Below are 13,969 nucleotides of genomic sequence, written 5' to 3'. Positions count from 1 at the left end.
ATCCCGTTGTGCCATAGCGGGAACTCGTGTGTGTACTTTCTAAAGGGTCTGTTCTGTGAAGGTGTATTTGTAAATCAGATTAGCTTATCCTGATTTTGCCTGTGTGCCCAGAGTCTGTCCTCCCTCATCTGCCTGTACGGTATGTTTGGCCAAGGAGTGTGGTTCAAGTACTCAGATTCCAAATGGATTTGCTAGTCACAGTTTAACTCCTTTGTGGGTGTCTCTGTCGCATACAGAAGTGGAGACACCCAGCATTTTAACCCGAAGGTAGTTACTGAGTCTCCTCTTTCTGCTTGACTGCTTGTTCTTAGTGTAGGGGTGTCTGCCAAGAAGACACTTCAATCATTGTAAGCCTCTTCCTCGGCCTCAAAGGCAAAGAAGGTAGATTTCGGTCCACAGTTGAGGACAATGATGTTTCCTCTGGATTTGGCCTCTCCATGGGACCCTCACCCCATGGGACCAGGTGACCTGCATCTGCAGTGCCCACCAGTCCTCTGTAGCTCGGGTATTCAAAGGGTAAGAGGGCTACTCCCTGGAAGTGTCGGTCCTGGTACTTCTCTATGCGTCTCTCTAAGTAGTTGGCCCTGGGCAGCGTCTGCTCCCCTGTGATACAGGGACCACAGCACTGGTCCGTATAGAAGGGGTCCCTGAGAATCATCTCCACGAGCTGCAGAGATAGGGCCAGTGAGTGGCAAATCCTTCCATCCTGAGTGATTGGGGAAGGCCAGGGAGGAAGAGACAGAAGAGGAGCAGCAGCAGGAGAAGAGGTGAGGAAGGAGCTGCCTTCAGCCATCCAGGGACTATATTGTGATTCACCTACTTAGGTCATGTGCTCACCCCGGAGCCAATTCCAGGCACACCTTGGAGGAGATCTTGCAGGCTCAGAGCTCACAATAAAGTGAATATTGCAAGAAAGTGAGTGCATGAGTTTTGTGCTTTCCTAGTGCCTATGAAAGTTATGTCAACACTACGCAGTAGACTATGAAGTGTGCAACAGCGATATACCTTTAACCAGGAAGTACATACCTTAATTTAAAAATTCCTTATTGCTAAAAATGTTAACCATCATCTGAGCCTTCAGCCAATTTCTAGTAGTAACATCAAAGGTCACTTTCACCGTAACAAACATAATAGAGATGAAAAAGTCTGAAATAGGAGGAGAATTATCAAAGTGTGACACACAGACATGTGGCAAGCAAAAGCTGTTGCAAAAATGATGCTGATAGACTTGCTCAATGTAGGGTTGCCACCAACCTTCAATTTGTTAAAAAAAAAAATGCAGTATCTGCAAAATAGAATAAAATGAAGCACAATAAAATGAGGTATGCCTGTACTTGGGCCAGGGGGCAATCCAGGGACTCCTTCACTCTGATTGGACCGCTTGGGTCCTGTACCCACTCAGAAACCAGTGACTTTGGCCAGGGGATGAGGAATGAAATTCCATGGTTGGCTTAAATCCAGCCAAGAATTCTTTTCACTAACTATGGGGTCAGGGTCCCCAGGAGCATGTGTCTAGTGGAGGAGAAGTGGGTCCTGAACTAAATCAGTTTGAGAAAGAAGGAGCAAGTAGGAGAGGGATGCCTGATAGATAGTCAACAATATCCACCATATTTGGGTAAAATAAATGTCAAGACAATGGAGAAAAGGCGATGGTGAAAATCATAGCAAGACTTAAAATGCTGGAAGTATTGCCCCGTCTGAGGCTCTGCTCCTTAGCGCTCACGTTATTCAGGAAGGGGAGTTAGACAGAAAAACGGCCCTGATCTTAGGAGGCAGTTGGATTCTTGGCTGAAAGTGGTGGTGACAGCAACCTGAGAGAGTCACCCGTTAGTGGAGAATTCAGACGCTTTATCTCCTTTGGAGCTTGAAGGAGGTGCAAGCCCAGGTGCTCTGGCTGCAGTTAGCCCTCCTGACTGCACCTCCTACGCACTACCCTCATTCATTCAACAAGAAATAAGCAGCTACAATAAAGCAGGCTTTGAAGAAGAGTCCTCTGCTGTCGGGGAGGCCCGTGGAGGATCCAAATACGAAAAGAGGCAGTTATATTACAGTGTAAGAATTGGGGTGACAGGAGGAGCCCAGGGTTCTACAGAGGGGCCTTAATCTGCATTGGGGGTTCGGAGAAGGTTTCTTGGACCAAGGGATTTTTAGTCCATAGCTTGAAAGATGAGTAGGAACTACCCAGGGGAGGACTGTGGAGAGACTGGCTGGGCAAGTGACTGACTTTGCCTCGGGGGTTGATACTGAGGACGTCAGGGTCCTGGTTTGATCCTGAATGAGTGGTGGTGTACCTTTCCTGAGATGGGGAACAGGAGGATTTGCCGATTGGAGGGGAAGAAATGACTTTAGTTTAGAAAGGTTGAATGTGAGATACGTCTGGTTCAGCCGAAAGGAGGCATCTAGAGCTAGATGTGGAGCTCAGAGGCAGAGAGGTCTTCCACAGCCACGTTTCCCACTGTCTCCTCAACATCTCCAGCTTGATGTGTCTGAAATCGACCTCTTGAGTTTCCTCCACCCCCAGTCTTCCTCATCCCTGTGAAAGATATTACCCTTCCCGCTGCACAAGCTGAACCCTGGAGTATTCCAGGAGCCTCCCTGACCTTTAGCTCCACATCCATCACCCAAGCCTGAGTCTCCTTCCAGAATTTATCCAGAATCCACCATTTCTCTAGCTGTCACCTGTTACCCCGTAGCCCAAGCCACCATCTTCTCTCACCTGAATTCCTGTAATAACATCTCTTCTGGTACTCCTGCCCCCCTCTCATTCATTCTCCACAAAGCAGTCTGAATTGCCTTTTTTAAAAATAAATAAATAAATAAGTAAATAAATAAATTCCATGACCCCCTTTTTTCAACCTTTCAGTGGCTTTCCATCATAGTCAGCTCTGATGATCCAGGCCAGCTCCCTCACTCTCTCACCCCACCTTGTCATGTTGGCCTTTCCTGCTCCAGGACCCGTTAATGGCTTTTCTCCCTTGGGTCTTTGACCCTACTGTCCTGTATCTGGCTCCTCGAAGCATCCCTCAGATCTCAAGTTAGATGTCCCTCCCTCCCAGAGGGGTGTCTGGACCACCCAGACTACAGCAGGTCGTGCTGGTTATTCTCTCCCCTGGTACCTATCTCTTTATCACCACTACACCTGTCCCAGTTTGCATTTGTAATCATTTTTGGCCTCAATTTGTTGCCTCTAGTATATCAGATCCAGCCCCCCCCCCCACTTTCTGTAACAATTTTTATAACAGGTTTCTCCTATACTTCAGTTAAAATCTATAGGTACTATAACCTCTCTCTATACATAATTTTAAATCAGTATAACATCCTGGCAGTAATATGAAGGAGACATAAAAGGAAAGCAATTCATAATAAAAATTTTTATTTTGGTATTCAGCTCCTAAGTTCCCAGGGCTCAGTACTCCAGAAATCATAATGACATAGTCAGGTGCCTACTCTTACAGGCAGAACAGCCATGAATGCAGCAGCTGCAAAAGTTGACTAACGTGTTTGTTTTAGTGGGAGCAGTATTGCCAGTGGTGTGCAATATTCTGTAGGGTGGCAATTCTTGTAATGTTTTGCACAAAATAAAGTAAACCTACCTTTCTTCCAGTATAAGGCAGCATTCGGTCCTAGATTCAGGTCATTATAAAAGGGTTTTTCACAGTCATCATCCCTCATCAATCGTGCGGGACCCCGGACTGTTTTTCCTTCCACAGGTCACGTAGCACCCTGGCTCCCACCCCTAAATGCCAGTACAGTCCCCCCATTCATGTTGACCATCAAAAATACCTCCCACATTTCCAGTGTCCCTTGGACCCAGAGGAGCCCTGCCCTAGTGGAGAGGCACTCACCTCCCTTCTGTTATACTGTCAGCTCAGGGTCCTTGTCTGTTTCTCACTGGAGCACATAGTGTTCGGCACTAAGCGGGCATATATTTGTTGGGTTAAAGATCTGGCATTGTCACTGCAGTGGCTTGGGTCGCTGCTGTTGCACAGGTTCGATTCCTGGCCCGGGAACTTCCACCTGCCCTGGATGTGGCCAAAAAAAAAAAACAAACAAACAAACAAAAAAAACCTGTTGGAATCAATGAATGCATGACTATTCTATTAACATGAAATGTGTGCCAAAAAAGCTCCAAAAAGGAATACACCACACGGGAGTGTGACCTAACATTGCCCTTCTTTCTGCATGCCTTAAGCCAGCTGACCTCTGTTTTAGTGAAAGAGACTTGCAATTATAGCGCCAGACAATGTCGAATTTCAGCTCTAAATCCTTTACAATGAAGGAAGTCATCTCACCATGCACAAAAGAAATTGCACTGGCTCTGAAAATGCGGTTTGTCTTTTTTTGGAAAGTCAGGCTTGTCTGTTGAAGAGCTCAAAACACTTGACCAGCTCTCTCATTTATCTTAACATGTGTATGCTATATTTATTCTCCCCTCACAGATGGGGAAATGAAGCTCGCCCAAGGGCCATATTTAGCTAAGTCTTGATCTTCTGCCTTGGGGGGTCAGCTTAGATAAAACCGAATCCTAAAACTCCGTTTTCATGCAGTCGTTGAAACCTCCACCTACATTAAATCTGTTCCTAGGGCTGCTCACAAGGGTAAAAAGTGTTGGTTTGAACGTTTTCAACCGTGTGACGTGGTGATCTAGTTCAGTCCTCTCCTCTCAGAGATGAGGAAGTGCAGGTTCATGAGACACGGTTAGATGCTGGCTGAGCCAGTTCTCCAGCTGGTGGTTTCTCTGCTACCGCACATGTAAATTTCTCTCTCTCTCTCTCTCTTTTCTCTCCAACTAACCTAAACAGGAGTTATAATCAGTCAGGCAGCCCAAAGGAAGATAATAATGGAAAAGAAGCCAAAGATCTGGTTTGCCAGCTCCTAAATCATTAGTAAATTAATTGGGAGACAGACTTAGTCTAATCAAAATAGATGACAGTTGCTGAAAGTTAGAAACTAAACCTTCAGTTTCAAGAATTCTTTTGTCAAGAGCTAATCAGGCAAGTGATTTATAAACACCATTTCACCACTGAACAGAAAACCTAATTAAAAAAAAAAAACAAAAAAACCCCGAAAAGACAGAAAGGGGGAGAAGCCAAATAATAAGGGTTTGAAAAACAATGACCTTGTAAAGAATTTCTAGTGCTTTAAAAAAAAAAAAAATTCTCCTCCCCAAATTTTCTTTGTAGGAGGTGGTAGGTAAATTCAGTAATTATCAGTAATGCATTTTGAACCAAACTTTCCCAAATATTCCTCCGAAGGGTCCAACCCAGCTTCTTTGAAAATCAGTTATTTTAAAGAGGGTGAGAGGTCATGTTTTCATTTCACAAAGTTAAATACAAAATGAACTTGAAAGCAACAAAAGGAGAAAAGGACATTTCATAGACTACTGTTACCAAGAATTATTGTAGAAATGTCGATAATTTATCAGATTTAGGACCAAACACTTTTCATCTTCAGAGGTCAGCTTCAGCCCCTGTGTCCTCTTGGCTTCAGGATCACATCCTTTAGGGGTTAGTGTGTTTCAAGAACCACACCTGAAAAAAAAAAGAACCACGCCTGATACCTGTTGGGGGGAGGGGCTTCTCACCGGAAACAGCTGTTTCAAACGGAGATTACCTGCCTTCATTTACCCCAAGCCACTAGTTGTCAGGGACATTCTTACTGAGTTGCCATACATTTTATGTATCTCAAAGCTGTTTGAGACTTTACAAGTCTGGTGCTTCACGAATTATTCAGTTGTGCTCCCACTTTTTCTCATTCGAAGTTGTTAACAAAGGAAAACGCTAAAAGGTTTTGATAAATGACTCTTTTCTGAATCAAAGTATCATCCCGGCGTATTCGGAGGCATAATATATTCTTATAGCACTTTATCATCTTCAGAGCATTTGTTACTGGTGATCTCCCATTTTACAGACTGATAAACAGACTAGCGAATAAGTGACTTAACCAAGCCCAACATGCTAGGAGGACATCTGTGTTCCAGTCCTCTGCATTCTGTAAGTCTCAAGGCAAATGCCACCTCTCTTAAGAAGTCTTTTCTTAGCATCCCCTAATTACTGCCCTTGGTATTCACCACATTCTGACTTGTAATATAATGTCCACGTACAGTTGTCTCCCTTGCCGTGAATTCCCTAGGAACAGAGACTGCTGTAAATGTTTGTCTCTTTCCAGCTATCAGTTCCTCCTTCTCAGGACTAACCTTAAGCCTGTTCCCTCATCAGCACTGCAGTTTCTTCTCTTCTAGGCTGTGGCATCGAGGTCTGCAAAGTGTGGCGAGGTGCACAGGCACCCCATGGGCACTCTTACTCATTTGAGCTTGTTGTCATGTTTTTAGGGGTCTCACAGGTGTCTTAGGAGAGCTTTTCAGGTGTTCACAAAGCGTTCGACATATCAGAAATGACCTGAATCTTGTCCTCCCTGCGTTTCTCTCGTGGTTGCATATTCTGGGCACGTGGTAGGAGCTTATTGATGTTTCTGCGATGAAGCATTTATGGATTCACCTGCTCCGGTTTACACTTTTCTTTTTCCCACTGTTGAATCTGTCTTTTGATATGTACATGTATTAAATTCCCAACTAAACTATAAGCTCCAGAGGGGACGGTTATTTCTTTTATTCGTGTGTACATGTCCTTAGGACATCTTCCACGCAGTACCGTCTCAAGTCATCTTCGCCAATTGATTTTTCAATAACCAGCGTGGGATAATATACCACAAAAAGCACGGCAAGACCTACGCTGTCCAACGTGAGTGGCTTTGCTTAAAGTACATATTTTGGACATGTGTGCATGTGCGGTTTATTTTTGTTTTTGTTTTTCCTTTGGCCCTGCCCAGAGCATGTGGAAATTCTTGAGCGAAGGATCAAACCCATACCACAGCAGTGACCTGAGCCGCTGCAATGACAACGCTGGATCCTTAACCTGCTGCGCCACAAGAGAACTCTGCATTTTATTTATTTATTTTTGGTCTTTTTGCCTTTTCTAGGGCTGCTCCTGCAGCGTATGGAGGTTCCCAGGCTAGGGGTCCAATCGGAGCTGTAGCCACCGGCCTACGCCAGAGCCACAGCAACGAGGGATCCAAGCCGCGTCTGCAACCTACACCACAGCTCACGGCAACGCCAGGTCCCCAACCCACTGACCAAGGCCAGGGATTGAACCCGCAATCTCATGGTTCCTAGTCGGATTAGTTAACCACTGCGCCATGACGGGAACTCCAGAACCCTGCATTTTAAATAGGCATAGACATTCTAAAAATATGTACTTTAAACAGAACTCAGTCGAGGTCCACAAGAAGGGGACAAGAGGGGTGCAGAAGTGGGGGTGCCCCTGGGCACTGCTGGCTGAGCTGCACATACAGAAGGGTCTCCCAGACAGTGGCCATTTGCTACAGTTCTGTTGCGCCCGAAGAGGTTTTGTTTCCTCTCTCAGAGCACATTCCGCTGGTCTCTTGTCTGGGGATTCTTGTCAGATTGTCAGCCTGAGATACTGGTGAAGGGTGAGGCTTGTCATCATCACAGGTCAGGCACCCCTGAGAGAATGGAGAGCCTAATCACTAAGCTACTAGAACACACTGTTTAAAAAAAAAAAAAAAAGGATACCACTGTTACTTAGCCACTTTCCAAGAAGCTAAAGATTTTACCAAGCAGTTCAACAATCCTGTTGACCTAATTCATCATTGTTTTCCATGGTTTTGATATAAAATAGATGTCTTTAATATGCTGAGAATGCTTCAGGTATCAGGCAGAAATGTTTAAATATCTACTTTTTAAAAAAATCGTTATGAGATCCCGTTGTGCTCAGCAGTAACAAACCTGACTAGTATCCATGAGGACGTGTGTTCCATCCCTGGCCTCGCTCAGTGGGTGAAGGATCTGGCGTTGCCGTGAGCTTTGGCGTATATCACAGACACAGCTCAGATCTGATGATGCTGTGGCTGTGGCTGTGGCCGTGGCCGGCAGCTACAGCTCTGATTTGACCCCTAGCCTGGGAACTTGGATATGGCACAGGTGTGGCCCTAAAAAGAAAAAAACAAACAAACAAAAACTTGGACTAAAAATATAATTGATTTGTTGATTAGGAGATCAGTAGAGAATTGGCTTTGAGAAATTAGGACTTTGGGGTTTTTTTCCTTTTTTTAAAAAAAAATTTTTTTGAGGTATAGTTGATTGACAGGGTTTAATCATTTCTGCTGTACAACAAAGTGATTCAGTTATACATGTACACACATCCATTCTCTTTCAGATTCTTTCGAGAACATAGAACTTTTAAAAGTAAAGGCAACTTGGGAGTTCCCGTTGTGGCGCAGTGGTTAACAAATCCAACCAAGAACCATGAGGTTGCGGGTTCGATCCCTGGCCTTGCTCAGCAGATTGGGGATCTGGTGTTGCTGTGGCTGTGGTGTAGGCCAGTGGCTACAGCTCAGATTAGACCCCTGGCCTGGGAACCTCCATATGCCTCGGGAGCGGCCCTAGAAAAGGCAAAAAGACAAAAAAAAAAAAAAAAAAAAAATTCTCCTTTTCCAACATGTGGAGTTGGAGTAAAGGCAACTCCACATCTAACTTTCTTTGTGTTTTCAAATTTTAAATGTGTAGCTGAGGAAGAATGATTTGCATGATTCAATTTATTTATCTCCAAATCTAAAATTCCATGTTAAGTTCACTCAAGATACTGTACGGTGAATATAAACAATTTTATATGTTGCAGGGTAGAGGATGCACAGGGGATCTTTTTTTTTTTTCCCCTTTGGTATCTATTATTAGACTTCTAATTACTCAGAATGGATGGAAGCAGAAAGGTCTCATTCTGATAACCACTGCCAGTTATTTAGCTGGAGACAAAGGAGTTCACCTTAGATAGTTCAGACTTAAGCAGTAACAGTTCGTTCCAAGGAGTTCTAAACACACTTGTCTTCTTTTTCTTTTAGCTCCAATTCTTTTTTTTTTTCTTCTTTTTTTTTTTTTTTTTTCTTTTTAGGGCTGCACTTGAGGCATATGGAAATTCCCAGGCAAGGGATCTAATCGGAGCTGTAGCGATGGCCTACACCACAGCCACAGCAATTCGGGATCTGAGTCGCATCTACGACCTATACCACAGCTCACAGCAACACCAGATCCTTAATCCACTGAGCGAGGCCAGGGATCGAACCTACATCCTCATGGTTCCTAGTCGGGTCCATTAACCACTAAGCCCTAAAGGGAACTCCTAGCTCCAATTCTTCATATTTTAACTATTTCAATAAAAATCTATAGCTTAACAAATATCTGGAAGTGATTTATCTAATTTCCTTCCTTTGAGCCCACATGTCTCTCACTGAGGAAAGTCAGTATTCACTATAGTTAGGAAAGGAATCCATACAATAGACTTATGTTCTACAGAATATCAGGAATTAATATTAAGCATTTCTAGAGAATTTTGCCTTCACTTACTTTTTATATCTTGTAATACCCTCCCAGAAAAGAGTGCACATTCTGTTTCCCTGATGAGGTTAACTTTCCATTAAAAAATCTAATTTGATTTTTTGAAAAATGGCTATGTTGGATTCTTTTGGGGGGTTATTACATTTTAAATAGTCTTAAGACTCTTTGGTCCCCAAATGACTGGTACAGTAATAATATCTCATTCTCTTTGATTAATCTGAAAATTATACTGTCCTCAAGAGACTTCAGTTTGTTTTGTGTGTTTTGATGCCAGGGTAGAAAACTCTATTTCTCCCAAAGTTTCTTCTCTGCGGTTGGAGAGAGATGCGGGGGACCGGGTTGGGACTGATGAGACATGTGCAGATTGGCAGAAAGTAAGGGAACCAGTTTCCCGTGGGATGAAGAATTTATGTTAAAGTGTTGAAAGAGTTCTTTTATGTGCCTGGCACTCAGCTGAGTGCTTTAGTTGAATTGTTTCATTTATTCCATTTAATCCCAGGAGATAGTGTCCTCATTTCTAATTCTGTGAAAATTAGATCTCGAAATACCGATTACGACCCCCGTTCCCAGACCGTGCTCTGTGCAGGTGGCTCAGGAACATAGAATGGCCGGGTGGAAGCTAAGATGAAACGCTGTCCCTTTTATTCCCCTTCTCAACATGCAGGTTGAGATAGGCAGCTGAGAAGTATACGTATGCACTGAATTGTACTTTTTTAACACTCAAAGCTGATTTTAAAAAAAAAATGTTGGGGCACAGTTGACTTACAATATTGTATTAGTTTCAGGTGCACAGCGCAGTGAATCAGTTATACATATACACACATCCATTCTAAAAATATGGCACACTTGGCGAATTTGCATGTCATCCTTGGGTAGGGTCCGTGCTAATCATCTCTGTATGGCTCCTGATTTAGTATATGTGCTACCATAGCAAACACTCAAAGCTGATTTTTAAAACATGTTATGTTTTGTTTGTTTTGTCTTTTTGCCTTTTCTAGGGCTGCACCCGTGGCATATGGAGGTTCCCAGGCTAGGGGTCGAATTGGAGCTACAGCTGCCGGCCTACACCACAGCCACAGCAACGTGGGATCTGAGCCGTGTCTGCGACCTACACCACAGCTCACAGCAACGCCAGATCCTTAACCCACTGAGCGAGGCCAGGGATTGAACGCGCAACCTCATGGTTCCTAGTCAGATTCATTAACCACTGAGCCACGACGGGAACTCCCGAAACATGTTATGTTTTTGATGATAGTCTTCTTGTAATAACTGACTGAATGCAAACATGTGTTCTACCTACTCTTCTTGATTTCTTCATTAATAATTTCTTAACACCAGAACACTGCTTTACTTGAAGCCAATTAGAGACCTCTGCTTTTAATAATAAACAGTAGGGAGTTCCTGTTGTAGCTCAGTGGGTTAAGAACCCAACTAGTATCCATGAGGATGTGGGTTTGATCCCTGGCCTCGCCCAGTGGATTAAGGATCCAGCGTTGCAGCAAGCTTTGGCGTAGGCCCCAGATGTAGCTTGGATCCCCTGTTACTGTGGCTGTGGTGTAGGCTGGCAGCTGCAGCTTTGATATGACCCCTAGTCTGGGAACTTCCATATGCCGCAGGTATGGTCCTAAAAAGCAAAACGAAAACAGTAAAGAAGATTGGGGATGGCATGTTCCCTCTTATCCTGGACTAGCCAATACCTGAGAAATCTTTCAGTGCCCTTGGCTCGAAACTGTAGGTGTGCCCTTCAAAAGCATCACAGAAAAACAGAACGGTTAACTCCAAAGTCAAGAGTTTGAGATAATAATATGCTTGAGTTGAACATATAGTAAGAAAAATGTCAGAAGATGACATAAAAATCATTTCATGAGAAAAGTCCTGCTGCTGAAACTCCAAGTGGAAGATGTTTTTAATGAGCCTTTAGATCCACATTCATGCACTTCTAGTAGTGAAGCAGGTCATTTCAGAGGGGTGGCGGCTTATGGAGTTCCTGTCGTGGCGCAGTGGAAACGAATGCGACTAGGAACATGAGGTTGCAGGTTCAATCCCTGGCCTCGCTCAGTGGGTTAAGGATCCGGCATTGCTGTGGCTGTGGCTGTGGTGTAGGCCGGTGGCAACAGCTCTGATTAGACTCCTAGCCTGGGAACCTCCATATGCCATGGGTGCAGCCCTAAAAGGACAAAAGACAAAAAAAAAAAAAAGATAAAGTTTCCTTGAAACCAGGTGAGAGGCTAGCCCTGACAAAAATGGAATCCCAACTCTGTTTGCTCACTAGAAACTAAATGAGCAGAATTTTGTGTCACAGAAAATAGTCTAAGCAAAACAGGATCTTCACTGCCTTTGTGATAGAGGCCAAATCAGCCATAAATTGTACAAGCCCTTCCATGGAGTACGAAGCAGTGGTTTCAAATTATATAGCAGTGAAACGTACTTTGCTCTGGAACTGTCTCCAAGACATGCTGAAGGGTGCAGAATCTGCATTTCAGGAAAGGAATGCAAATTGGGGAGGAAGGGGATTTTTGTGGATTTACTCCATATGTTTCTATCTTTAAATTTTCACACATACATGCTCACGCACGCATGCATACACACCCACACACACAGTTAAGAAAACTGTATAAACAGGGAACGCATAGATTTAAGGTCTTGGTGAAGCTGTATCGTGGTTAAGGTGTAGGTTCAGGAGTAAAACTGCCAGGGTTTGAATCTCATCTTTACTTGCTGTATATCCTGATACAAGTTATTTAACTTCTGTTCCTCATTTTATGCAAATGGAAGACAGAGATAATGGTTCTTATGTCACACAGTTAGTTGTTGCGAAGAGTAAGGAATACGCAAGAGAGCATGTGGGTCATATGTTTCCACATTCACGATAACACATGGTAAACATTCAGGATATAGTACTTATTATAAATGACAATACTTAGACATCTGGCTACAGTCAGTTCTGTGTGCCAACTTTTCAGTTAAAAATGCTTCCAGTGGGAGTTTCCTGGTAGCTCAGTGGGTTAAGGATCCGGTGTTGTCAATGCTGTGGTCAGGTTACTGCTGCGGCACAGGTTCAGTTCCTAGCCCTGAACTTCTGCATGCTGCAAGCACAGCCAAAAAAAAAAAAAAAGCTTCCAGTGACAACTCTCATAATTGCAAGGTATTTTCTCAAAATTTCATTGTAGTTAATGATATTGTCATATTTTAACCCCACTGGTGTTCAGAACATCTAAAGGAAGAATAGCAGATGTGAATGGGATTCTGTTGTTTTATGTCGAATGAATGCTACATATTCCATGTGTGGATCAGTCCTGGCTTTGCTGCTTGGACCATCTAATCTAAGAAACACATTTTTCGTAAACTACAGAAATGGAAATAACGTGTTTTTTCTTTCTTCCTCAGGAAGACTATGATCGTCTGAGGCCTTTATCTTATCCAATGACTGATGTCTTCCTTATATGCTTCTCTGTGGTAAATCCAGCCTCGTTTCAAAATGTGAAAGAGGAGTGGGTGCCAGAACTTAAGGAATACGCACCAAATGTACCCTTTTTATTAATAGGAACTCAGGTAAGTCCACTTTGATTTCATGCATTTAAGAAGAATCTCTCTGGCCTGCCTTGTGGTCGTGCTCTCAAGCACATGGCCCTTGGGTCTAGCAAATGAGACACGTGTTTAATCTCAATTGTGAGTTATAATAAATTCCATCACATTTTTGGAAGAAGTAGTAACAGAAGAAAGCAAATACTGTATTGGTTGGTTGAAAAAAATCAGGTTCTTTTGTGATCTTTTTTTTGATATTTGGGCTTTAAATGGGACTACATGCTTTATCTTTCATGACATAATATGACGGGACGTGACTGACCTTTCTTAACTAGATTGATCTCCGAGATGACCCCAAAACTTTAGCAAGACTGAATGATATGAAAGAAAAACCTATATGTGTGGAACAAGGACAGAAACTAGCAAAAGAGGTAATGTAACCTTTACAGAACTTAAATGTAAGCAAAGCTAAGGTAATAATAGAAGCTAACATGTATTGTGCATATTATTTACTGTATGCCAGGGCCCATGCTGAGTGTTGTACATGTGTTAGATGGTTCAGTTCTTGCATTGACTCAATGAGGTCAGTCTGACTAGTTCCTCTGTTTTATGGAAGAGAAAACCAAGGTATGGCAATGTCAGGTCACTTGTGAGGTTCTGCAGGTAAGAAATGGCAGAACTGAGCCTCAGGAAAGGCCTGACTCTGGTCTTTACACCTGTGCTACCCTGTTACCGGTATTTGCCTAGTAAGTCAAGACAGAGTGGTCAGAAAAAAAAGGGGCATCTTGGAGTTCCCTTTGTGGCTCAGTGGAAACGAATCAGACTAGGAACCATGAGGTCACGGGTTCGATTCATGGCCTCGCTCAGTGAGTTAAGGATCTGGTGTTGCCATGAGCTGTGGTGTATGTCACAGATGTGGCTTGGATCCCTCATTGCTGTGGCTGTGGTGTAGGCTGGCAGCTGCAGCTCCGATTTGACCCCTGGCCTGGGAACCTCCATATGCTGCGGGTGCAGCCCTAAAAAGCCAAAAAGAAA

At 43.5% G+C, this 13,969-nt stretch overlaps 1 protein-coding gene and 1 non-coding gene across 4 annotated transcripts in view; one reads left to right on the top strand and one right to left on the bottom strand.

Annotated features, from left to right (window-relative positions):
• Positions 1 to 13,969, top strand: part of RHOQ (ras homolog family member Q) — a 42,083-nt gene that overhangs the window by 21,161 nt on the left and 6,953 nt on the right. For all 3 annotated transcript variants that reach the window (XM_021087559.2, XM_005662575.4, XM_005662574.4), the window contains 2 exons: positions 12,797 to 12,961; positions 13,270 to 13,365. In XM_021087559.2, coding sequence (XP_020943218.1) covers positions 12,797 to 12,961; positions 13,270 to 13,365 — 261 coding nt within the window. The remainder of the gene's footprint in view (positions 1 to 12,796; positions 12,962 to 13,269; positions 13,366 to 13,969) is intronic.
• Positions 10,241 to 10,347, bottom strand: LOC146404828 (U6 spliceosomal RNA). Its single transcript, XR_014842684.1, has one exon. It is a non-coding gene; the product is annotated as a U6 spliceosomal RNA (small nuclear RNA).

This window comes from Sus scrofa, chromosome 3, assembly GCF_054392235.1.
Source record: "Sus scrofa isolate SSC_HxYL_T2T_F1_AM1 chromosome 3, Sscrofa_HxYL_maternal_Yorkshire_Landrace_v2.0, whole genome shotgun sequence".
NCBI classification, from domain to species: domain Eukaryota; kingdom Metazoa; phylum Chordata; class Mammalia; order Artiodactyla; family Suidae; genus Sus; species Sus scrofa.
This window is presented reverse-complemented; position numbering and strand designations above follow the sequence as displayed.